The sequence below is a fragment of the Phoenix dactylifera genome, chromosome 1, assembly GCF_009389715.1.
Source record: "Phoenix dactylifera cultivar Barhee BC4 chromosome 1, palm_55x_up_171113_PBpolish2nd_filt_p, whole genome shotgun sequence".
In the NCBI taxonomy this organism is placed as follows: Eukaryota; Viridiplantae; Streptophyta; class Magnoliopsida; order Arecales; family Arecaceae; genus Phoenix; species Phoenix dactylifera.
In genome coordinates this window covers 7,882,785-7,910,524 of record NC_052392.1, presented here as the reverse complement: position 1 = coordinate 7,910,524, position 27,740 = coordinate 7,882,785, and the positions used below count along the sequence as shown (strand labels likewise).

Genomic DNA, 27,740 nt, shown 5'->3' with positions numbered 1-27,740 from the left:
TACATACAATATAGTATCAGAGCTGACTTGCAGTGTGAGGGCCTAATCAAGCTCTATGCTTGGCCACCTCATCCTGCTGCCACTAATTATCCAGGTTCGTCTGAATGGTAGCCTAGATCTGTACCTCGTCATCTGGAGCGGATGCTGTTTCTGACTCTGAAGTGATAAGGTGGCTTTGTTGCTTGACAGTCTGCCTCCGCCTTCTTAGCAATTTTCTTCTTCGCTGCTCTGAAATCAGCAAAGTGCTTTTTCATCAGTTGTCGGATTTTCTGTAGATATTTCAAGCGTAGATACATTGGATAATCACCAGCAAGGATCTTCTCTCTTAAACTCTGTGTTGCATTAGTTGCACCTCTAGTGGTGCTGATCCGAGAGCATTTGTTCATGATTTCAATCAATGTCATGCTTTGGTTTTTTTTTCTTGATGGTTCTATTCCTGCAGTTTATCAGGCATGCCAGTTTATTAATTATTTAAAAATAGTAAAATCTTGTTATGATGAAAAAATGTTTTCTACTTCAAAAAATACTTCTGACTTGTCTAATACATAGTACTAATTTTTTTTCATATTTTTTAAGTTGTTTATATATATTTTTAATATTTTAAAATTTAAAAATATATTTAAATATCATAAATTCAAAAAAATATGTTTTCTACTTCAGAAAATACTTCTGAATTATGTAATATGTAGTACTACTTTTTCATAGTTTTTTATTAATTATTTATTTTTAATTAATTTTAAATTTAAAAATAATTTCTAAATACAAATATTTTATTAAATTAACTTAAGCTCAGATTCATGTAGAATCCTACCATGGGTGCTACATATATTTTTCTAAGCTCGTGGGCATGCATCAAAGGCTATTTATTTTTTAATTTTTTAAATTTTGGTGTACACCACCATGCATATGATTGCGTCACAACTTGAATAAATGGACACCAAATTTAGGTCGGAAATAGCTTGCATGCCCCTAAATAAGCTTCTAATTTTTTGTATTTTATTTATTTTTTTAGTTTTTAATCCAAAATATATTTTTTATTTTAAAAATTATATATTTAATAGAAATTAAAGATTTTAGTGGAATTGTTTAGATTATCCATAGTGTAGAACATATCATGAAATCATGCCAAAATCAAAAATTTTGGTATGACCTCTTATTTTGAAATTTTTTCGGCATTTTTTGGCGTTGGAAAAAAAGGAGGAAATGAGATAGGGGAGAGCAATCATACTTTGTTTTGGGTTGAATCCTCCTTGAATTGTTGATATTGGCATGTTTTTGGCAAATTAGGGAGGATTTGAGGAAAATGTGAAGGCTTGTAATGGCTCGGAAAGCCTTCTCATGGCCTTCCCATCACTTAAAAAAAGGAGGGGGGGAGGGAGGGAGGAACTGGTTCGACCCGTACGAATTGTCCATTTTGCACCGGTTTTATTCCGAACCGAAACGGCTCCGAACTGCCCGGTTCAGAGCGGTTTAGGGGTGGGTCCCATTTTTACAGTAAAACATACCCGGTTTCGCGCTGTTCTGCTCGATATGGCCTGAACAGGGCAGTTTGGGCCGGTTCAGTAGACCTTGGAGTAGCCTCTCCTAATATCAAAAAAGAAATATCATAACTGTAATGTACTTTGAAGACTTGGTTCCCTATAATCCTTGATTATACCTCCTATGCAAGACCTAGCCTCCAAATGAATCTCAGGTCTGTTGATCTAAATATTTTGCTAAGTTTTCAGCACAGATGCTGAAACTATTGCAGGACTTGTAGAAGAGCAGCGACTCTTCCTTACACTTTGGTAACATAAAGAGCAGCCACAAAAAAGCTTTCCTATTATGGTAAAACTGACCCACAAAAATGGTCATCAAAGTATAATTCCAATCTTAATGATTTAAAACTTTTCTAAATCAACCTGGACCTAAAATAAAACCTTTAGATGTTGTTCCTACTTAAAGTAAGACTCAAAGACTCACCACAAGAAATAACCCTGAAATTAAGTACGAAATTTCCTAGAAATTGAATGTAAAACCTTCTCCCAATGGATTTAAACAAAAGACCCTATTAACTGAAAATGAAGGGTCAATATAAAACTTCCCTTAGGCCCGAAGTCCCAATTCTGCTCCATAAAGCACCAATCTTCAATTTTGGTTTTATCAAAACGTGAATTACATTCCACTAATCTAATGACTCTAAATAAACAAAAGGTTATTTTCAGAGAACTGTCACATAGTTTATTTTGTCAAGCAGACAGAATATGCTTTTTTAACTGTTTGAAATTGAATATGGCTGGTATATATGCTTTTTGCTGGGGTTGCCTCTCATTTAGTGTTGGTTATAGATGATAATATTAATGTTGATCCCAAGTATAAATACCTTAGTCATTTAAAACCAACAGATTTTACCTTTAGAGATGTTGTATATTAATCTAACATGGCAAACATTTTATTTCATTCTGGATTATATTACTTGATTGTATAATAATTGATCTGCTACTTGATTATATAATTTTCAATCTACCACTTGATTATATTATTTTCAATCTAACTTGGCATTTAAAATTTTTATCATATATGCGCAAGATTTAAAGATCTGATCTGGTGCTGGTATTTGATGGGGTCTGAGTAGTATGATGCCAGGATACCATCATACTGATGCACTGTATACTGTGGCATGGTAGTACCATCCCAGGGTCCTTTTTTTCTTTTTAGTTTCCCCCCATGTTTTAAGGTTGTCTAGGGTTGCTAATTCTTGTTTAGGTCCCATATTAGGGTTTGGTGAGATTTTAGGGTCCATAATTTGGTTGATAATGCCAATATCAGTACGGCTGCAGTTTTGTTGTCATTTTTCAATTTCTATTAGATGTTCTTGTTTAATGGTTCTTCAATTTCAACTATGCTACTCTACGAGAGCAAATTCTTAATTTGTATGGGATAATAAATGTGCAAAACTATACAACTAAGTAGGATGACAAGGTAACATGGCAAACATGTGCTAAATGTTAAAGCTACACTGATAGGTTTGGCGAGTTTTTGGGTGCTTTTTTTAGGCACTCAAAAAAGATGCCATTTCACAATAATACGATACCATGTGCATTCTATAGTGCAAGATGCTATCATATTTTGCAACATTAGTATCTTTTTGAATTTAAAAATTCTTTTATCCCAAAGTTAACATAATTGCATAAAATTACAATAGTTGAGAAAACATGGTATCGTTGGCTAATTTTCGACCTACAGAATATCAAATTTTCATGCCAAATGGAGAAATGGCATGATTTTCCCTTCTGAATTTTGGCCATTTTTGGTGGCAAGAAAAGGTGGGAGAGCATACTAGCTTGATTTGGGAAGGACTTGAACCTGAGGGAGGCTGGGTCTGAGGTCTCTTGGCTAAATCTGAGCCCTACTCTTCTCTCTCTTTCTCCCTTCCTCTTTCCTTGCCCTATTTGAGGAACAACAGCATTAAAGGAGAAACTTGTGTCTTTTTGATCATGTCCTGGTTGGTACCGGGCAGTCCAGCTGGTGCTGATCATTTCCTACTAGGTACCCATCCGGTACAGCCCCCCTTCTAAGCGGATTGTGTCCCAGGTATGTCTCAGGACAGTTGGTGTGGGCTTGATAAGTGGGATCCTCAATCCATGTATGTTTATCTGCATGGATGTCGATATTGTACATATGTTTCAAGGTGCTCCGGAAAATTTGCATTTTTCAGTTGGGCGCTCCTTGCTCCAACTCTTGCATTTGCACCCACTTGGTGCAACCTATGAAAAATCCTACTATTCCTAAAAACCATTTATTTAGATAATCACTCTCAATTAACTTGGAATATATGGCTTATAATCAATATATTTATATCTGAAATATTGGCTTCTGTTGATTAATGTAATTTCAGGTATGCAATGTTTTTATTTTCAAAGCAGCACGAGGAGTTGGTTGGTATTTATGCCTCTCAGCTTGCACGTCACCTTTGCATTGATCTCTTCGTTCATATGATGGAACTAAGATTAAATAGCAGGTAAGGTTGACATTTTAGTAACCATTAATTATCCAATGTTTCTGATTACTGTGATTGCCATCATTGGAGTGCAAATCTTTCTCGATCAATTGCTCTTTAGGCTTTTAATGAATTTTGTATTCCTAAGTATAGTCAAATATAAAATGATTCCATGGATGCTCTGCAGTCTAATATGCTGTTAAATTGTCGTGATTCTTTATGGAGATACCTTTTTGTCAGTTATTTAGCTATAGTAATTACATAGCTAATGTAGCGCTATCAGTTGAGTATTGGTTTAGTTCATAGAAATTTGATCATGATGATCTGGGGTGGTCTTGAAGATGATGACAACCATCATGATTAGGGGTGCAAATGGGTCGGGTCGGGTCGGCTCAGGTCATGAGTGACCCCGACCCAATTTGGTTTCTTGTTCGGGTCTTAATTTTGGACCTAGACTTGACCTGATAGAAGATCGGGTCGGGCCAGGTCGGGCCACCGCTATAATTTTTCGGGTCCGGTTCGGGTCCAGGTCGGGTCCGATTCCGGCCAACTCATACATGGCTTCAGAACTTGTGTTTGTACCCTCGTGGGCTGCAGCGCGCGGGCCCAAATAATGTTATAAGTTTGGGTCGGGTCGGGTCGTAGGATTGAAAATCTAAAATTACCCAAAATTCAAATGGGTCGGGTCGGGTCGGGTCTGAATTCAGTAAACCCAGACCCGATCTGAAAAACGGAACGGTCCAATTTAAGGACCCGACCCGGCCCCATGGGTCCTCCAAAACGGGTCGAGTCGGGTCAGATCATGGGTCAACCCAACCCATTTGCAGCATTAATCACAACATGGAAGATCATGTCATTGTGCATTCAGAGGCTGCAACTTAGAGTTTCCTTTTTATATCGATGATTTTTTAGCTGTTAATTTGTTGTTTTTTCCTTCTATTTCTCTTTTTTCCGTTTTAGTTGGTTAGGTTCGAATCAAGGGCGGAGATTTAAAGTCCTTCGATTTTTTTTTGACAGCTTTATGGGCCTGATTAGTAATGATTAGTGTTCACAGCATTATTCTTGCGACAGTAACTATGAACAGTAACACTGTGTTAGGAGGGGTATTTAGAGAGTCCAAAAACCTTGCTAGTGTTTTCTTTCTCTGTGGGAATTGACTTACCTAATTCGCTTGGAATGCAAAATCATTGAATGGAAATTCAGAGTTTTCTTTCTCTTAATGTGTGATGCCATAGAACAAGCATAAGGCTTGCAGCACTAGGTGTGATTCCTAGGGCTTGCAGCACTAGGTGTACTTCCTAGGTTTCTGCAGTGAGTATGGTTCTATCCTTTCTTTTCCTTTGAGTTTTTCCCGTGCCTTTTTGTGTTTTCTTCTTATTGTTATTTATTTTTCTACATAAGATTCATCTTCTTTTGCTGTACTTCCCATTTGCAGCCAATAGCACCCGACCAAAACTGATAAGAACCAATCAGGCTCGCGTAAACCTTTTTTTCCCACAATTCCTGTCTGCTGCAGGCTTTATGCCACATATTGTTGTTATAGTTCCAATCAAAAATTTCAATAAAATTTCTGTATAGCCTACCTGTGAACATCTAAGCATATTAATTAAGTTTTATCTGTTGGAATAACATTATATTTACAATATTTGAAACATATCAGTTATTTTTGTGATCTTGAAGTTCATCCTTTGGCTTTCTAAAGCACCCGTCCTCATTCCTTATCAATATAAGTCCATATTTGTCTTCCATCTACCTTCCAGAACCCTAGTTTGTTCATTTACATAGCCTATCCTACATCAATATACGTATTATGCTATAGGAAGGGAGTTTGCAATTGAGGATATCCCCTTTTGCTTCTGTCTGTTATTTTTCTCCTCAAAATGTCATCCATCTAACTCTCCCAAGATATTTACCATGCTGCCCTTCCTTTTATGGGAACACATCAATAAATTAGTTTTAGTAAGATGATGTCGAGAAATTTGCTTTCTATGCATTAAAGGATCGACATCTATAACTCTTCTTTTCTTCTCTTGTCAAATTAAAATTGAATATTTAGAATCTTAATTGAAAGTGTGATTGCAAAAATGCAAATTTATTTAGGATTTTCGGAGATATCTTCCATGTTTATCAAATATTTTGTCTAGCAACAGTCAATCTAAAATAAAGTTGAATATTTATTACCTTGCAACTTTTGATTTAAAACTTTCAGGAGAAGATTTTTTCTTGCTAAGTTAGTTTTTTCTTATTTTCTTTTTTATTTTTATTTTCTGTCATCTATTTTTCCACTGTGACTGAACATTCAAGTTTGCTAGTAATCTTTATCCAGTGGTTCTAGGTAAAACTTAAGTTATACTGTTTCAAATGTATTTGATGTGTACAATGCTCTTAATTCCAAAGTCAGCACATCATGTTGGTTTCAAATCACAAACAAGCATGGGGAGGATAATGCCTTATTCTTATATCTACCTCATAAGTACGCGTATTCGCATCTATGCACTAATATGTCTCCTGTATCTCTGTATTTTCAATTTTAGAAATTTGGCATCAATCATACATATTTATCTCTCCATGTGCCAGATTGATCAAACATTGACCATTTTTATACATCTAACATATTATATTTCAGACAAATGCATATCAAATTTGTCATGAATGACTTCATGATAAGATTTTCCATTATTTTCACCACCAAATTTTCTTTTTCTGTGCTTGACTCTTGTTTCTATAAATATGCCTCTTTGACAGTTCTTATCTTTTTTCTTTGTCTGGATAATAGCATGCATGTTAAATACAAGCTCTTCCTTTCGGCTATGGAGTACTTGCCTTTCTCTTCCGGAGATGACACTAAAGCAAGTTTCGAAGATATTATGGAAAGGTTTGTTCATATGCAAGATGGATTATGAACATAGAAAATTGTTGAATTATTTCTGTGGGTTTGACAGTGAGCTTTGCTGCAAGTCATTTACATGTCAAAATTACTTAAACAGGGTACTCTCAAGGTCTAGAGAAACCAAAATCAGCAAATATGATGGGAAATTATCTGATGTTGCAGAGCAGCATCGATTGCAATCTCTTCAAAAGGCTATGGTTATCCAGTGGCTTTGTTTCACACCACCTTCTACTATAAATGATTTTGAGATTATCAGTGCTAAGCTTCTCATGAGGGCATTGGTTCATAGGTAATCAACTTTCTGTTTCATTCTTTGGTAATTTGTAGCAGTCTTGACTGATCTCTTTTACATTATGTTGTATAGTATTAAGTGTTTGAAAATGTCTTCAGTGGCGGCTGTTTGCCAAGTAATGGAGTTGATTTGTACTCACCATACTCCCCTAACTTCTTTTCATCATTTTTATAATGGTACAGCAACACACTCTTCAGGGAGTTTGCTTTAATATCTATGTGGAGAGTTCCTAAAATGCCAATAGGAGCACACATGTTACTCAGTTTCCTTGCAGAACATTTAAAACAGCCTAAGGACACTCTTCTTTCTTTTGAGGACCTTGATGTTTCTGAGAATCTACATGAGTTTGAAGACTGGGTATGCTTCTCTTGTTGCTATCTTCTTCTTTTGGCTGTTAGGATTGGGTACTTTTAGATATTTGCTACTATGCAAGTGTATTCTGGTTCATTTTGTTGTTTCGTATCGTACAGCAAGAATATTACTCGTGCGATGCGACGTATCGAAACTGGCTTAAAATTGAGCTGGAGAATGCGGCTGTTCCTCCTGCTGAGCTTTCTTCAGAGGAAAAAGAGAGAGCTATTGCTGCGGCAAGAGAAACCTTGAAGTCTTCATTGTTACTACTACTGAGTAAGTTCACTTCTTAGCATGCATGCAACTGGGTTGTGGGCTGCATGGTGTACTTAATCTCTCTGTTTCACAGACGGATAGGAATCTCACCTCTCTATCACTAAGTAAGATCCTCGCATGTATTCTACACTATCACATTGTTGTGTATTCATATAAGAATCCGATGATGTATGAACTATGTATTTTACACCATCAGCTCGTGACCTGACCCGTTTAACCCATTGGACATGTTTAGCTATTTTGAAACTTACTTAACCTGTTTCAAACCTGTTTAACCCATAATCCTATTTAACCCATAAAAAATTCAACTAACCTGTTTAACCTGTTTAACCTAATTTGACTCATTTAATAAACATGTTATGCAGGACAGGTTGGGTTGGGCTACCTGTTCGATAAAAAGGTCGGGTTTGGATTTAGATTTTTGACCTATTTAATCAATAGGTTGGGTTTGAGTTGACAATTTTTGATTCGATCCATACCCGACCCGACCTGACCCGACCCAATTGCCATCCCTAGTTTAAAATCGAATCTTGATGCGTGAAGAATGTGCCATTGTACTTTAAGGTTTAACAATCATATCTTTTCTTAGGAGAAGGAAGTCCATGGCTGGATTCAGTTCAAAGTAGTCTATATGACTCGACAGAGCATATGTATCTTGAATTGCATGCCACTGCAATGCTCTGTCTACCTTCTGGTGAATGCATGTGCCCAGATGCAACCTCATGTACTACTTTGACAAGTGCACTCTACTCCTCAGTCAGTGAAGAAGATGTGTTAAAACGCCAGTTGATGGTAAGTTCCTTTTTACTTGCCTTTATATACCTTTCTGCTATTGTATCATCAGAAGCTTGCATATTTTGAACTGCAAGTGCAGCCGATTACTCTTGATTAGGTAACAGCATTTACAATCCCATGTTGCTTAGAATATTCAATGCAAACTTTCAGAAGAATTTGTGTTAAGCCAAATCATAATGGTGTTAAACATGTCTATAGTTTGCGCTGGTATATAAATTTTTCATTTTCATGTTTTGCAATATCAAAGTTCACCAGGTACCATATTCTTGTGATTTTTGATTTGTGAGGCTGGTAAACATCTGGTAAAGACTTCCAAATATTCCATATGAATGTGCAGCAGGTTATCTATTAATTAGTCAGACATCATAGCATTAGCAAGTTTTTTTGCGTCCTTCGATCATCAGTGAAATTTGAGTGTTGTTCTAATTTTATAAATCATGCCGGACTGTTTTAAGTACTTTACCTGCAAATTGTAGGTCTATTATATAATTTTAACAATGTCACTCTGAGGTTTAATTGACTCATCTGCAAAAAAGAAAAGGGAAATTCATATTTCAAACTCAATGCTAAACATCTGGCAACCTTCCATCACCATGATACTTGCATCATTAGAATCCTTAAGTTTCTAACCTCACAACTGACATAATGCATTTTTTTATTTTAGTTTCTCAAATTTCATTAGCTTGGCATTGGGAACAATTTTTCTTAGTAATAGGTGAGACGTGAGAGTATAATTTCTTTTTTTGGACAATTATATCATTGAATATGTATATAGTGCCATGTCAAATCGAAAATAAATATCCGATAGCAAGTTGATCAGTTAATTCAATAAGAAAAAAATGGGAGTTAGTACTCGATTTAGTTGGTACCACCCAACCTCATACCTCCTTCCTTCCCATATTTGTAAACTGGTACCTCAGAGAATCTTGGGTCAATTCTCAAGTCGTACCCCCATCACCGTCTATCGAGCAATTGAAAATGAAATTACTCGGTGCCAGAGCCAGAGATAGTGATTTTCTTGGGCTGGAGGCCCAGACACCATAGATCCGTCAGTGGGTATTGCATCCATGCCTAAAATCATCCCAAGCGCTGCTAATGTGGCTACTAAGGATCATTTTTATAAAATGGGTGGAGAAAAATGAGCAACTACCATTTGCATAGACCAATCCTTGACCTCGATCGAATCCCCCAAGCTCACTCGAAATAGTGGGATGTAGGCTTCAGTTGTTTTGGTACTTTTCACGTCTTATTATTTATTTAGTTACCGGCTGTTCACCGGCAGGTCAGTAGGCCTTTTAGAAGGCAACTAGCACTTTTGCCGGAAATCTTCTCTTCTCCATTGGATGACGACCCTTTGACCTCAACCTGACAAAAACTCCTTTCCCCGTTATCCCAACTCATGTCGACAAAAAAGGAAAAAAGAGCAAGAAGGTGGGGACCCTCAAGTCTTCTCCATCTTTCTATGACAACCTAGCTTCCGGACTTCGGAGATCAAGGCAGTCAAGTAGTAAGATCTAGACCTTCGTTCAGAGATTGATGACTCCCTACCTATCACCATCTAGTGCCGTGTTCAGTCAGGAGTCATCTTCTTATCAGAGCGTAGACTAGCTATGGAGCTAGTAAAAAAAAAAGGGATCAGAGTCAATTGCGGTCGCCCTCAGTCAAGATCATGTCGAGGTCTGGTTAGGAAAGAACAAAGGTTGACGCCGAAAAACAAGGGGAAGCTCTTCTCCTCTACGGAAAGAGAGATCGGAGGGTTGAATCGGATCGGGGAAGGAAAAGAGGAAGAACTCCAGGGGCTTCAGGCGCACTCATTACCATTAGCTGGATCAAAAGCAAGAGAGGGGGCAGTTGGTCGCATATGTCGAATGAAATCTACTCTAAGTCAAGCAGAAGGAAAGTTCGGCTGATCAAAAAGGGGGATTCAGTGGCAATGAAAGGTTGTTTTGCTTTGGCTTTATGAGAGCCAAGTGCAGATTCAATTCCTGCTCCAGCGTGCCATGATGAGGTCCCCTCTCTTCTTCTTATTCCTCTCCTCAAACTTTCCCTTCTTCACAATTCTTCTTGGAGGAAGGTTGGTTTGCCCAGCTGCTGCTGAGCTCGTAGAGATTGGAGCCAAGCCTGGCAGGGCGCACCAAGGAACTTAGACTGAGGAGGTATACTGGCAGAGCAGGAAGATAGGCAAAGGGGGAAGTGGCTAGAACTTCTCCAACGTAGCTAGTAAGGCAGATTGGTATCTTTCCCGGGATAACTAAAGCCACCTCCATCTATTAACGACCACTTTGGAATCGCTAGTTCGCATATGCTGGTTCGCTCGTACGCCCTACTCGAAAGTCGTCTTTCGTATCTCGAAATGACATAGATAGAGACGGAATGGAATCTCCATAGTAGCAGCTGCCCTTTTGAAAGCAACGGTGATTGATTCTGGTCGAACGACTCTGAAGAACGAAACTATCTTTCCTTTTCAAATTGAAATTGTGTCAATTCAAAAGAAATATCTAGTTACCGTCGCATCAACAGTCAAGGAAGAAGGGAAGGTAATAGAGTTCCGAAAGACACTAATTACTGGTTGAGCTGATACGGGGCGGTAAGTAGAAACAAAACCTGGCCTGGCCCCTACCAACCCCCAACCGTAGATGCTAGAGTAGAAGAAAACGGGCGGAACGTATCTCCCTTCCTTCTACTAGACTGAATATGTTGATCAAATTCAGACTCTTGGTTTGGGCTTGGGAGCTCCTTAGCTTAGCTTTGATAGTAGTTTCCATCCCCTTCAACAAAAGTTATTGTAGTTCGCTTTAGGAGTGAAAAGCTTTCTAAGATGACTTGTCTCTCCGGGGCCTTACAATAGATTGCGGCTACCTTTAGTCTGTTGCAGCAGCCCCGGTCAATCACCTTGCCAAAAGCCAAAAACAGAAACGGCCCCAAAGCTTAAAATGCGATATAAGGAGCTGTTTGACACATCAATCCATAGATCGTCTGATTCTGCACAGATTATTAGAATGAAAAAATCAGTTTTTATATTTCAAGTACTTTTTCCTTTATTTTTTTATGTATTGCTTGCATCTATGAGCCTTCACAGCCTCTTGCTTTTAGATTACTGGAGATTGCGCTTTCTGAGTGTTTTAATTCATCTGACCTTTTATTGTCAGTTACCAGGAAATTGAATTTCTCTTTTCTTGTGAACTATCATGACTTATAAATGAGCAGGTCAATGTCTCCATTTCTTCAAGAGATAACTACTGTATTGAAGTGGCACTTCGCTGCTTAGCAGTGAATGGAGATGGGTTAGGACTTCATGAAGCGAATGATGGAGGTCTTCTTGCTACTGTTGTCGCAGCTGGCTTTAAAGGTATTATCACGAACTGCCAGCTTAAGCTCGGTTTATTCTTTTCTTTGCATAGGATTGGTATTGAACCTTTGAAGCAGGGGAGCTTAATCGGTTTCAAGCTGGAGTCACAATGGAAATATCCAGGCTAGATGCTTGGTATTCAGATGTGGATGGTACACTGAGAGGTCCTGCAAATTATGTTGTCAGAGGTCTCTGCCGTAGGTGCTGCCTGCCAGAAATCGTTCTTCGATGCATGCAGGCGAGCTTAATGATGAAGCAAATTTGTCAATTTGGCTGAGAGTTTTGCTCTTAGTTTTATGCTGTAAAAATAAAATATTCTGCATGTGGCTGGCTTTTCTTGAAATTGTTTTTGGTATGTTGGTAGGTATCTGTTTCTCTTGCTGAATCAGGCGATTCGCAAGGCTATCGCAATGAGCTAATTGAATTAGTTGCATCTTCGCAATCAGGAATGTTGAATTTGTTTAGTCAGCACCAATTACAGGTATGCAGTTCATAAATACAAGTTTTGTGGACATATGCTTACTCATTCTTTTGCACATCGTCAATACCAGTTTCTCACATTGGTGTGCTTGATGTGCCTTTTTCATCATTTTGTTTTTACTCAAAAAAATAACTGGATGAAAATGCTTTTCCTTCAGGAATTTTTATTGTTTGAGAGGGAATGTTCATTGTATAAAATGGAGTTCGAGGAAGAACTCTCCATTGTTGATTCCTGACTAGTACCACCAGGGTTCGTTAGGTAACATACATGGGTTTCCTAACTGCATTTTATTTTCTTTATTCAAACTATTATATAGATTTCAGTTGATTTTAATGGCTCACTTGTTTGATGTTTGCTTTTGTGGAGGTTTATATTTTTGTAATTCCTTGGTTTATATTTTTGCAGTTCCTTTATTTGTATTCCTCCTTGCATATATTAGGTGTTTCCCATTTTTATGTAATATAAAGTGCATGGTTCGTTGCACCAAATTTGGGTTATGTTGTTTCATTTTTCTAGGCCTTTTCCCTTCAAGTAAATGATAATTTGGCATGTCCACCATGCACTAGCAGTTGGAGTCTTGCTAGAAACTTTTCAATGGAGGGACCAGATGCCCCTAATTCCGATAAAAGATTGCCAAAGTGTTTTATGTAGGTTTCAGTTGCAGGACTAAATTGAAACATTTTAAGTGTTGACAATGAATAAAAAATGATTGCCGAGTATATTCTAGCTGAGCTTATCCTGAATACTTAAATTGGCTTTTCTTCTGCAGATATGAGCAATATTAAAACATGCATCCACATTGCTATGATCAACATTGATGAAACATAGAAATTAGTACTATCCATGTTCATTTTTAAGCATATATAAATAAAAATCAGAAAAGAGTAACATCCATAATTGCTTTAAGGTATGTAGATAGGAATCATATGAAATATCCTTTTAGTTTTTTTCAAAAAATATGGATCAGTGGGTGCAGTTTAAATAATTTCGAACAAATACATAAATAAGTAACATGCAAAAAAATAGAAAGGGATAAATTGTAAAATAGAGTTATGTCCAAATAGTTAGCCTTTAGAATAAATTATATAAAAGTATTACAAAACTACAACATGGCCATCAGTTCTTGTCCAACAATATATTTCGCAGTGCTCAATTGATTCTCATTTTCCAATAATTCCTATTGTCTAGTGAAATTGTAAAAAAATAAATCTAGAATTTATGTGATAGTTTGACATGCTTTTCACAACTAGATGTCCACCTGACATCTACCCCTACCCATTTCACCTGGGCCCTGTATTGATATTGGCTGTGTCAAATAAATCCCCATGCATCAGTAAGTGTAGAAAAGTACTACAATTAGAATAGACATATATTTGTCTGTATTTGAATTTGTGTATATGATATCAGGAACAATTGTATCCAGATAACATATTAATATCTTTTATTGTCAAACTATAGGAATTAATATTGCGATTAATATGTGCATCCCCATGTTTGTGTCTGAGATCTATATACCTATACACATTGATGCTCATTTCTGGATATTATGGAAACAGATGAGGTCAGGTTTTTGTACGTATTCCATTAGGTTTAAATAAACAATACCTTTTAATTATGCTTATAGAGAGCTGAATGCCTATAGATGGTAGGTCAAGAACCAAATTATTAACGTTATATCTTTCCAAATCTCTCCTTATCCTTGTAGATATTTTTTCTTCTTCGTGCTTGTTCTTGATGATTGCGAGATAATCAAGACATATTGCTATATATCATATAGAATATCTTACCATCCAGTGGTGTATATGTATATGTTTTTGTTCTTACCAACAAAATAGTTTGTAAATCAATTATCTATGCTTTAAAGTTACTCATTGTCTTGGATCTTATGCATGTATATTATTGGAATTTGATTACTTGTCCTCTATGAATCACAAGGCTTCAAGTTGGGTCAGGTTTGATCATGGCACATGCCTAATTCATTCCACATTAGAATCGGGTTTTAAAAAAATTGAATATACGCCTAATCAAATCGATGTAGCAAAAAAGAAATAGGATCAGGACAAACAAGGGGAGAGAATATAATCATTCAATGCTTTAAATTATGTTTATTATCCAAGTCATAGATGGAAGCAATGATTATGTTTAGAGATTTTAATAAGAACGGGACATGCTAGAAATCCCTAGACCTTTTACCCTACAGGAGAACATGTAGATAACTGTATATGGGAGTGTGTTTTCGTTCTTCTATTAAAAGCATCATTTCTATCATCAAACTTTATGCTAGGCATCTTGAATTCAGGGCGAAAGAGGGGAAAGCCATGATTATCGTAAAAGTACTTGTTGCAGATGGTTAAAAGTTTGCCAACAAATTTTCACTGAAGCTTGCAAATAACTATCGCGATTCAGGTAATCTTTCAGTTCCTGGATCCCTCCATTTCACAAGTTGAAAGTTGCTGAAAAATACTTTGTTCATTATCTGACTGTTTTCTGCTGCAAGAAAATATGGTTTTTTAACTTGCTATTACAGAAGTGATTGGACCAAGTGGTCTTTCCATTGCCTGACTTTGGTTATTAGCTCTTCATGTTAATGCTGGATAAAACCATTGACACATGTCAATTGGGGCTATCAGAAAATATTCATTTTGGTATGAGGGTTTGGGAGCACCATAAAGCACTTTTGCTTTTTGCCTGCTTTTGCTTTCCTCTTATCAATATACTTTTTATGCCCCAAACTATTTGATTTGGTCATGCTTAATTAAAATAAAGCAATATGCATCAGGTTTCAGATTCATCTTTTTTTTTTCTACTAGGAACTGATGCCCACATCTAACAATTCTCAGACTCCTGCAGTAGGATTCATTAATTTGTATACTTCAAGATGATTGATTCCTGCATGTGGTTTTTTAAAATTATGATCAGAATTAATTGAGTTATTGATAGTTCTATCAGACTATAATAAGGAGATTAATAGCATCAAAATGCATGAAACATGTATTGCATTTGTGCCCAAAAAATGAAATGGAAATGAAAATGAACTGATACAAGAAGCAATACTGATAACCATGCATTTAGCCCATATAGATCTATATCTTGTTAAGTACTTGAATCAACCAGCAAAGAAACTCCATGAAGTTTCAACGCTTCCAATGTTTCTTTTGACATTCTTATTGTTTCTAAATGCAACTCATGTTTCGTAAAGTAATTTTTATAATCTAGTAGGTCTAAGGTAGCAAAAGAATATATGACAGCAGACTCTTCAGGCTCAGGTTGGTCTAATTTTAGGCTCTTTCCATAAATACATAAGGTGATAATATTGGGCAACTAATACCTGTTGAAAAAGTGATCCACTAGTGACGACTCATGTTTATAGTCAACCTGAGTTTGCAATGGTTTGAACTGGCATTTTTTTGGATTATTTTCTTCTTTGGGCGTGTATTTTTTAAACAGCATTGCTAGTCAAATATCATTAATTGGGAAAGAGTTTATTTTGGGATCATGTTCAGATAATGTCTGAGTAATCTGATTCTCATTCACTGTTAACCTAGAATGTGCTGCTGTTCTTGCAAGCCAATCTTCTGCAGCTTTAGCTGGGTTGCCTGGCATGGCTCACTGGCAGTCAGTTTGCAGCATTACAGAGGGTTACCTTCATGTTTTTAGGAAGCATTTTGCTGTCCTATTTGTCAGCAGAAATTTCTCTTAAAGGTCATAGATCCTTGCAAAAGACACTTGCATTGGAAAATGTATAAATTGCCAGTGCTTCTATTTCTTTATGTCACAATATAAAGAGGGTATCTCTTGTTTACTGACCGACAAAATCTTGGTTTGGTTACGGGCTTGATAACATGTTTTATTGACATATACTTGGTAGACAATTTCATATTGATTTCAACTTCATTAGGAGGTACAAAGTGTATGTTTTCACATTTCTGAACTGTCAATTTATATTTTCAGGAGATGCCTTATATCAAATTTTAAATGGTGTTTTATGTTCTGTAAACAAGCTGGTGATAGTTAACTGCTATGGTAATTGATGAGAGCACCAACATTATGTTAGCAATTGGGATTTGCTACTAACGGATTTAAGGTCCTGTACATCTTTCTACAAATCATGCTTCAAGTAGTCTTTATCTCCAATTATTGTTACCTTTCATGTAACAGTTATATTGTGTGGTCCTGAGGACAATGATTATTAAGTCTTCTTGTTTTACGTGTACCTCCAATGATCCTCAGGTATTTCCTTTAGCCATTTGCAGCTGTGTGAACTAGATGCAGGAAAGTGACCTTCAAATAAGATCTTAGACATTACATTATAACCTCTAGTAACTAATTTCCTACTTACTAGTACTTTTCGACGTCTGCTTTTTTTGAGGTTCCAAGGCCTACTGTTAGTGACAAATCTCATATACCAACTAATTATTTATTTGTGTGCATGTCTTAGCAAGATTGGCAATTACTATGTATAATTTTGTGTCGCTTTGGATGTACAATTTTATTTATGTAATGTTATGTGACCTGTCATGAGCTTCAGATCAAGCATAGGGCCCTATGCCCCGACCATTTAAATTATTTTGGGGATTCATAAAAGTGTTGTCGATTGTTTTGTGATGCTCCAGACCAATTATTACTAAAACATTATTTTGGACCATCAAAGCAGTGTAATATCAAAAACAGGTAAATTATAAAATTTCTTTTTTTTTTCGGGGGGGAAGAGAGAGATGAAACATATTGATTAAGTAGCTTGGCAAACTAAGAAGATTACAAGTATTGCAGTGCTGAGCTTTAAAGATTAAATTTTATGTTTTAAACTCATTGTTATATTAAGCCATTGGCTTCGAAGTTACTCCTGAATGTGCTTCAAATCTGAATGAAGTTGCGGAGGAACATACAAGGTCAGCCAACTGTGCCTAAGTTGGAGGTTGGGTTGGCTCTTTGGAACGAAATTCTATCTGACACGATCACTGCTAAATGTTTGAATCAGCTTCTGCATTATTGATTTCTTTTATGTTCGAAGACTAAATGAGAAACTTGTGGAAGATCTTAAAAATATGCGCGTATATATATATATATATATAATATTAAATGTAATATGATTGTTTAAATGATCGGAAATAAATTGATTGAAAATAAACTGATCTAGGGATCCTGTTGATTACCGGGCTTTCCGACAAACACCTTGAGGCTTTGTGCTTTACGATGAGGGGTGATAAGAAAGGCTTCTGTGATGGGCGTTTGTGCCTCGCAACTAATCTGTTGATTAGTGTGGTTTTAATTAGTGAAGTACCTGATAGAAAGCAAGAGACGAATTACTTTTCTACAATTTGGAAGCAAGAGACGGATTGCTTTTTTTTTTTTTTCTCTTTAAGATTGTGACTGAAGCTTTTTATTATTATTATTTTTGTGTACTTGAGACGGGGTGGGTTTCTTTTAGATACAAGACGTTACACCATCAAGTTGTAGGGCCTATTATTACGAGATTGGAAGCTTTGGACTGGCAATGTTTCTAGATCAATCTTGGTGAGAACAAAGGCATCTCAGTGGCAAAAGAACTATATGAGCAAAAGAACTATATGAGTATGATTTGAAAAAGCTTGAGCGAACAATGGGCTTATCCGATGTAGCTTGGAGCCGTTGAGTGGGGGACCAAATCAAAGCATGAAACGAGCTCAGTCTAGAATGGATCAAATTCAGATGCTCTTAGTTAAGCCTTTAGATTGATTTCGGTGGCCGATAGAGTCAAAGTCTGCTTGGAATGAAGTCAATTTCAAGACAAAAGGCTGAAAACAAGGACAGCTCATTTACCTTCAATTCAAGGATTCGCAAGCTTAGGATCAAGAAACAAGCCACCACTTACCGGTGGCTTAATTCCTTCGCCAGTTCTAATTGGTGGTTCTTAGAAGCATGAAATGATGCTGTGCTGACGATCAAACCTCCTGCTCAGGTTATTAGGTGATGCGAGAAGACAAATGAAGGAGTTCTTTGTGAAATTTGATGATGATGAATTGCCTTGAATTCCAAACAGACTCCACCCTGACTTCCTAATGGCTAATGAATAGAAATTCGGTCTAACTTCCATATTTATTTATATTTGTTACTTCCATCTTTATCTTCATTTTTGTATTCATATTCATATTCTTATGTATATTTATTCATTTATGTTTATATTTTTCAAACTTTTGGTGCTTGCTTCATAACCCTCGTCCAACGATGCCTGAATGGATAACTGAGAAAACATCCCCACAACCTCATTTTTCCACCAATTAAACTCGATCCATTCCCACGCCCTATTCGTGTTTTCTGCGTTTTCACAGGACTCGCAAATTCAAGCTTCTAATAGGTCGCGTGTAATGCACCTTTTACTCATGAATCCCGAAGCAAGGTAGCGACATTTTTTGTTTCCTTTTTTTTATCTTCCTGTGAGTTAAGATTGAGCCATTCCATTGTGTAGCCCAGAGAAGAGTATCCTTAAGCTCATCAGGACATCGGTGGCCAGAGAGAACCGGGTGTGCATGGTCAGCCACAACATTTTTCTACCTAGCCTGCTGGTAGACGTGAGTAGCTTGTGAAAGGAACGTGAGGCTCTGCGCCATCAGAAGGATATCAATGCAGTGGATGTGAGTCAGAAATCGCTCTGGCGTGCCCAAATCCCTCCCTAGCTGCTCCGTCGTGAATGACAAAACCGGACCACCCAAACATTCCTCGTACGTGTGATCACACATGACAAAAGCTGATCCACATACATGGCTACTAGGGCTCTTTACTGAGCTATCAAATGAAACCTTGAATTACCATTATAAAACCCAGCAAACTTGGCCGTTGGTGACATAGAGAGTCCCAACCCTTTTGCCACTAGCCACCGTCAACGAGCCTCTCGAGATCTTCCACTGGTCATCTGCAAAAGTTGTTCTGTACCCATCGCTCGCTAACTGTCCAACAGAAATCAAATTTTTGTAGCCGAGGTACGTGCCTCACGTCCTTCAACTTTAGTGAAGTACCACCATTGATCTTCACTTCTGTGCAATCCTTTCCTTCTATATTGCAAGGCTCTCCATTCCTTATGTAGATTGTGCTGAAGTCACTAATCTGATATCCTCTAAAAAATTTTCTTTGGGATGTGGCATGAAAAGACGCGTCCGAGTCTATCACCCAAGACTCATCATCGGTAAACAAAGATAGAACTAAGGTATCAGAATCACTGCCTTCAGTGAGATTGGTCGAATCTTCGCTGATTTCTTCAGTGTGGTCACCTTGCTTTCCTTTAAGAGCTTTGCAATTCCTCTTGAAGTACTCTTTCTTATCGTAGTTCCAGCACACTGCCTCCTTATTCTGAGGTGGTCTAGATCTGCCTCTTCTCGACTTCGAGCCACTTCGATGTTGACCGTCCTTCTTTTGTGATCTACCGTGCTCATATGTGTTCAATGCGCTCCCTGAAGATTCTGCAGCACATGTAGACTTTCTTCTAGCTTCTTCACTCAAAAGCACTCCGATTACGTCATCAAACTGCAGCTTACCCGTCGGCGATGAGTTGCTCACTGCCATCACCAGGCCTTTCCAACTATCTGGTAATCTAGACAGAATCAGCAACGCCCGAATCTCATTATCAAAACTGATCTCTACTGATTCCAACTGAGCCGTGAGTGCGTTGAAGTCGTTGAGGTACTCCGCCATACTGCCGCCATTCTTCATGCGCAGATTAAACAGCCTCTTCATGAGAAAGACCTTATTTGATGCCGATGGTTTCTCGTACATCTTTGACAATGTTGCCATCAAATCTATCGCCGATTTTTTGATCTTTATGTTGAACGCAACCTGCGGAGAGAGAGTTAACCTGATTGTGCCGAGTGCCTTCCGATCTTGAACTTCCCAATCCGTGTCGGATATGTTTTTTGATTTCTGTGCTTTCCCACCGAGAGATAAATAGAGGTCCTTCTGGTAAAGGTAATCCTCTATTTGCATCTTCCAGAATCCGAAGTTCGCACCATTGAACTTCTCAATCTGCATCTTGCCTTTGCTCGCCATGTGTAACGAATCTTGCACTCTGATACTAATTGTTGGGAGAAGAGAATCTAGGAGAGCTCTGAACCGCAGGATTTTACACCGATGTACGAGTCGAAAACAATACAAAGCAAATAACTATGGAAGACAATTAACAAGACACACCAGAATTTATCGAGGTTCGGCAAATGTTTGCCTACATCCTCACAAAACCATCCGAATCTATTGTAGTAGAACAATTACAACAGAGAATATAATCCCGAGTCAATCACAAACCGATTGCTCAAATAAAGGAGAAACAACCTTCTTCCTTTTACAAGAGAACACTCTTCCTCTCTATCTCTCATGTCTTTTTGTCTTTCTCTCTCTATTTTTCTTAAAGCCCAGAGTCCTTGGCTATGAATTTATAGCCTTGAGATCCCAAAATAGAGTCCTATTGGAACACCATCACCTTTGCATGTCATCGACTTAATCTAGCACTCCTTTTGCATGTCAAACTGGGAAGACTTCCTTTAGAATGTCTTGAACTTATCCTCTAGCTTGGAGATGTCCCAATCAAAGACAAACTTTGACTTTTCCTTCCATTTCAACAAGTTTTCGAACTTCCTGTTCGAACTGGAGTCGACTCAAGCACTACAAGAGTCGACACATCACCCAAGACTCATTGCAAGGCTCAAGCACTACAAGAGTCGACTCCCCGATATTGAGTCGACTTCATTGCAGCGGGAATCGGCTCTCTTAGACGAAAACAAAAATATCTGAAATTTGGGCAGATCTCGAGTCGACTCCAGCATAGCACGAGTCGACTCTGGCACAGCGCGAGTCGACTCCATTGTTGAAAGAGTCGGCTCTCTCAGATGTCACAGAAATATCAGAAATCTGGACAAAGCTCGAGTCGACTCTGGCACAGTGCGAGTCGACTCCGGCACAGTGCGAGTCAACTTCTGAACTGCTGGAGTCGACTCCACTGCTGCTGAAACCTGTAGAAGCTTTCTTCCATGCAAAATTTCGATTTGGAATGCATCAACGTGCAATCTAAAATACCTTGGGTCTCCACACACTCCAACACTTTGTCGCCACTCTGTGGTAAACCTTCCCATCGCTCCCGACGTACCTGTCGGTGAAGGAAGCAAAGCAGCAAAAGAAGCCGCATATGCTCAGGAGGGCACCAGTGATTTACAGTGTGGCAGCTACCTTTGTTGGTGAGAAGAGAATCGAGAAATTGGAAGAGGAAGACAGTTCCACTAGGGAGGACCTTGATAAGGTTACCAATCCCTTGGAAAATCTTGTCTCCAATGGTTTTCTTTCTTGTGGTTTTGGAAGAACTGGTTAGGGGCTGGTTCTCTCCTGCCATGTTGTTGCAGTTTATTCTTGCTGAATCAGAAGTTGTAGAAAGTTATACTGGTGTCCCTATTTATAAGGAGGCTAAGCAAAGTAGTGGGTCATGGGAGAGGGTATCGTTCTTTCCGAGCTTGATTGGCTTGCATTCATTCTTGGATAAGTGTTCTCCATTTGGCTAAGGGTCAATGGTGGCTTCTTGTTCATCCTTCAAAGTAATGTGTGCTGAATTTTGGTTGCTGATAAGCTTGAATGTTAGTTATGTATCATATTCTGTCTGTTTATTGTTGGAAAAATTTAAATGTGCACGCGGCCTGAGATTCGACCGCGTGCGCATTTGAGTTTCGTGAAATGCATTCGCGAAATAACCGTGGGCGCATCCGCGGAAGGCACAGACACATCCGCAAAAAGACTAGAAAGCTCCTCTAAACACCCCTATAAATATCCCTTGATTTCATCTCTTTCGGGACACGAAAAAATTAGAAAAAAATATCAAAAAAATTCTGAAGAAAAGTTCTTCCTCTTAGCCACTTCTAATTTTTATTTTTGCAACTATATTCAGTTTATTTTATTCTTTTTATTTCGTTCTTCGCTGGATCTGCAAATCCGATCGGGTTCGATTTGGCTTCTTCTGAGACGTACCGAAGAAGAAGTTTAGGATCATTGTACCTCTGAGGAGAATTGCCGGAAGACTCGTACGTGGGGGCAAATACTTTTTTGGGGCAGCGTCTACGCGCTTCGACCTGCCTTCAATCAGGCTATTTTTACTAACTTTTATTTTTAATTTAATATTAGTAGATCGGTAGGATTTGCAATTTTGTGATTTAAATTTATTAAATAAATAGATTTATTTTGTGCTAGAATAGATTTTTTTGTACTATAATAGATTTATTTTGATGCCAAATAATATACATAAATATATTATTCCTTTTAAGAATTTCTATTAATTGCAATTATTAGATTTATTTGCTTATTTAGGTGATATATTGTTAACAATCCAAAGAAGTGTGTCTTTCTCTTTTTTTGTTAATAATATATAATTCAGTAAATCGTTCTAAAAAGATAATAATTTGTTTAACCTCCAAGAAGTTTATCATACCTCCATTTGGACTCCTCAAGGAGTACTTTCCAAATCCAATTCAAATGAAAAATTCGAAATTGGTTAATCCATAATAACTAATTCATTGAATTGAAAAATCAGATCTCAATTACAATAATTGTTTTGCTAGCATAAAATTAGCAATCAAGTATTCTAATAAGATAATAAATTTTTATAATTTCTTGAATTGATAATTTAGATCTCAATTAAAATAATTGATTTGCTAGCACAAAATTAGTAATCAGTTATTCTAATAAGGTAATAAATTATATAATTTATTGAATTGATATTTTAGATCTCAATTATAATAATTAATTTTCTAGCATAAAATTAGTAATCAATTATTCAAATAAGGTAATAAATTATATAATTCATTGAATTGATATTTTAGATCTTAATTATAATAATTAATTTGCTAGCACAAAATTAGTAATCAAGTATTCTAATAAGGTAATAAATTATATAATTCATTGAATTGACAGTTTAGATCTCAATTACAATAATTGATTTGCTAGCACAAAATTAATAATCATATTTTCTAATAAGGTAATAAATTATATAATTCATTGAATTGACATTTTAGATCTCAATTACAATAATCGATTTGCTAGCAATAAATTAGTAATCAATTATTACTAATTCGAAAAATTCAAACTAAAAATTTGAAAATTGATTGATACATAATAACCAATTTAAATTTGCACTTGGACTTTTCTAAAAGTTGAATTTGTGTAATCTCTAATGATTATATCAACTAACTAATAGTGTCAAAGAAAAGCTTGTCAAAAAAGCATACGTGCGGCGTGCCTAAGAAAGGATGGTACTTAAGTGAGCCAAATGTTCCACCACCGATTTGGAGCTGATCTGACTATTATTTTTTAGATATATTAACTAGACATCTAAAGTTCCATATAAATATTAGTACAATCTTTTGACATAAATTTTTTGCCTTCGTTCAGATTTCTATCTCTTTTCCAAACCTTGAACCTATGGCCTCTAACACTAGTGATCACTTTAGTGCCAAACCTGAAAAATTTGATGACCATAACTTTAGGAGGTGGCAGAACCAAATACGATTCTGGCTTACCACATTAGGGTCGATCTCAGCCATAGGTAAGAGCACTACTGAAGTTGATAACGGGTCCAACCTAACTACTTCACGACCTGCTACTCGCCAAAACACAAACCCAAACCGGAGTTCATCCTCCTCCCACATTGAACCTCCTTCCATTTGGCATGGTAGATTAAGTCATGTAAAGTATAATACAATTAAGCAACTTATGAACCTAAATTTAATACCAAAAAGTGATCTTAAGAACCATGAAAAATGTGAAACTTGTACAGAAGCCAAACTCCCTAGGAAGCCTTTTAAATCAGTTAATAGGGATTTGGATCTATTAAAGTTGATCCATAGTGATGTTTGTGCCTCTGGTAGAACCTCTAGGAGAGGTAACAGATACTTTGTAACCTTCATAGATGATCTATCCAAGTTCTGTTACATCTACCTAATGAAAATCAAGAATGAGGTGCTCAACAAATTTAAGTTTTTTAAGATCGAAGCTGAGAAGCAACAGGAAAAGAAAATTAAAATTTTTAGATCAGATCGCAGAGGTGAAAATACATCTAATGATATAACTCAATTTTGTGAAGATCATGGAATCATTCATGAAATGACTGCTCCCTATTCTCCTCAATCAAATGGAGTAGCAGAAAGAAAGAATAGGACTTTAATGGATATGGTTAACTCCATTCTTATAAGCTCAGGAGTACTAGAGAATTTATAGGGGGAAGCTCTAGTTTCAGCCTATTATATTCTCAATAGGATTTTCTCTAAAAATAATAATCTAACCCTATATGAAGTTTGGAAACATAGAAAACCTAATCTTAGCTATTTGAAAGTGTGGGGATGCTTGGCAAAAGTGAAAAAACCTAATTTTAAGAGAGAATAAATAGGGCATAAAGCAGTGGATGCCATATTCATAGGATATGCAACCAATAATAATGCCAATAGATTTTTGGTGATTAATTCAGAAGAAAGTGATATTAGTAACAATACTATCATAGAAGCCAGAGAAATATTGAGATGACTTTTATACTTTTTTTATAGAGGACTCTCTAACTACTTTTGAGGATGCAATAAAATCCTTGGGCTCACCCTTTTTGAGAGAAGCTATGAAAAATGAGATGCAGTCAATTATCCAAAATCATACTTGGGAACTGACTGATCTTCCTTCTGGTTGTAAAACTATAGGGTGTAAATAGATCTTTAAGAAGAAACTTAGGCCTAATGGGTCTGTAGATAAATTTAAAGCTAGATTAGTTGCCAAGAGTTTTACGCAGAGACCTGGAATACATTTTTTTGATGTTTATGCACTTATAGCTAGGATTACTACTATTAGGATCCTGATAGCATTAGCCTTCATCCGTAGATTAATGATTCATTAGATGGATGTAAAAACAGTTTTTTCTAAATGGAGACTTAAATGAAAAAATTTATATGGATCAACTAGAGGGATTTATAATACCAGGCCAATAAAAGAAAGTTTGTAGATTAATCAGATCTCTCTATGGTCTTAAACAAGCACCCAAGCAATGATACTTGAAATTTAATGAAACCATACTAACATTTGGATTTGAAATCAATAGTACAAACGAATGTGTATACCATAAGAGAGTTGGAAATAAATTTGTGATCTTATACCTCTATGTAGATGACATACTGCTCTTTGGGACAGATCTTCAGATAGTTGATGAAGTAAAGCGATTCTTAAGTCATAAGTTTGATATGAAAGACTTGGGACAAGCTGACTTAATTTTAAATACCAAAATAATTAGAAGTGCAAATAGTATTAAGTTATCCCAAAGTCATTACGTTGACAAGATTCTTAATAAATTTAATTATACCGATTGTCAGCCTGTCTCTACTTCTTTTAATGCCTCTACACACCTTAAGAAGAATTTAGGAACTCCTATCATTCAAGGCCTATATGCTCAAATTATAGGCTTAATAGGATTTCTAGCAAACTACACTAGGCTAGACATAGCATATGCTGTGAATAGACTTAACAGATATACTATTAATCCAAATAGAGATTATTGGACAGCATTAGAGAGAATTCTTAGGTATTTTAAGGGTACCAAATCCTATAGTTTGCACTTTAGTAAGTTTCCTGTTGTTCTAGAAGGCTATAATAATGCCAACTGGATCAACGATACTTTAGATGTTAAATCCACCCTAGGATATGTCTTTCTCCTACGAGGTGTTGCTGTGTCTAGGAAATCTACCAAACAAAATCTTGATATCTAGGAGTACCATGGAGTCTAAACTGATAGCTTTAGACACCACTAGCACTGAGGTTGAGTAGCTCAGAGATCTACTTGTAGACCTTCCTGTAGATGAGTCATCTTTACCACCTGTTTCTTTACATTGTGACTATAAATCTGCAATAGATAAGTACAACTAAGAAAATGCCAATGTAAAAATGAACAGGCACTTAAAAGTGCGTCATAAATCATTAAAATATAAATTAAAAAATAACGTTATCGCTTTGAATTTTATAAATTAGAAACTAATTTGGCTGATCAGCTTACAAAAGGTTTGTCTAGAACAGTGGCTCTAGAGTCGTCGAGGGAGATGGGGCTTAGCCCATAAAGATAAATCACCACGGTGGGAACCCAACCTTAAAAGGTTCAATGGGTAGAAACAAACCGGAGTGCGACTAAAAGGAGCACTGTTTTATGTTTTCCTCATCCCTATAGTGCTAGGGCTTATAAAAGTAAGCGGTAGGATGAGTTTGTTTGTATAACTCTTAATGAGTCCGAAACCTAAAAGGTAGGAGCTTTTTTACTAGTTTTCTTATTAGGACTCACCTATATGTGCAGTCGTGAGGCCCGCGATTATGAAAAATGGACGATTTTCTAAAAAGCATATGAAAGATACCTGCGCATGACCATATTAGCGCAACAGCTTAGAACCCAGATCGGGCTATATTATGCGTGCTGTTGATTTAATCTAAGCCATGGACCGAGGTTCAAGGTTAAGACTACCTTGGCTCCATAGATGTAATCAATTGTCACTAAGTGAAGGTTCAAACCTAAAGGTACCTACACGTATTACATAATATAAGATATCCAGCATTTTATTTTAATTTTAAAATTATTTAATTTTTTGTGGAGGATTGTTAGAAAAATTTAAATGCGCACACGGCCCGAGATTCAGCCTCATGCGCATTTGAATTTCGCGAAACGCGTTCGCGAAATCACTGCGGGCGGCGTCCGCAAAAAGACCAAAAAGCCCCTCTAAATACCCCTTGATTTTATCTCTTTCGGGACACGAAAAAATTAGAAAAAATATCAAAAAATATCTGAAGAAAATTTCTTCCTCTTAGCCACTTCTGATTTTTATTTTTGCAACTATATTCATTTTATTTTATTCTTTTTATTTCGTTCTTCACTGGATCTGCAAGTCCGATCTGGTTTGATTTGGCTTCTTCCGAGATGTACCGAAGAAGAAGTTTAGGATCATCGTATCTCTGATAAAGATTGCTGGGATATCCATATGTTAAGGCAAACACTTCTTTAGGATAGCGTCTACGCACTTCGACCAGCCTTCAATTATGCTATTTCCTCTAACTTTTATTTATAATTTAATATTAGTAGATCTATAGGATTTGCAATTTTGTGATTTAAATTTATTAAATGAATAGATTTATTTTGTGCTAGAATAGATTTCTTTTGTACTATAATAGATTTATTTTGATGCCGAATAATATACATAAATATATTATTCCTTTTAAGATTTTTATTAATTGCAATTATTAGATTTATTTGCTTATTTAAGTGATATATTGCTAACAATTATTATATCAATGGTCTAGGACAATCAAACCTACTACTAT

The 27,740-nt window shown here is 36.7% G+C and overlaps 1 protein-coding gene across 1 annotated transcript in view; it reads left to right on the top strand.

The window, feature by feature from the left end:
- The window catches only part of LOC103697947 (nuclear pore complex protein NUP107), a 51,973-nt gene extending 35,247 nt beyond the window's left edge, over positions 1-16,726 (top strand). The window contains 12 exon segments of the mRNA XM_039125467.1: positions 3,878-4,000; positions 6,756-6,854; positions 6,967-7,158; positions 7,344-7,518; positions 7,632-7,788; positions 8,378-8,580; positions 11,791-11,932; positions 12,010-12,170; positions 12,297-12,413; positions 12,571-12,671; positions 14,713-14,819; positions 15,959-16,726. Of these exon segments, the coding sequence (XP_038981395.1) occupies positions 3,878-4,000; positions 6,756-6,854; positions 6,967-7,158; positions 7,344-7,518; positions 7,632-7,788; positions 8,378-8,580; positions 11,791-11,932; positions 12,010-12,170; positions 12,297-12,413; positions 12,571-12,648 (1,447 nt within the window). The 3' untranslated portion in view covers positions 12,649-12,671; positions 14,713-14,819; positions 15,959-16,726.
- Positions 16,727-27,740: the final 11,014 nt, after the last annotated feature.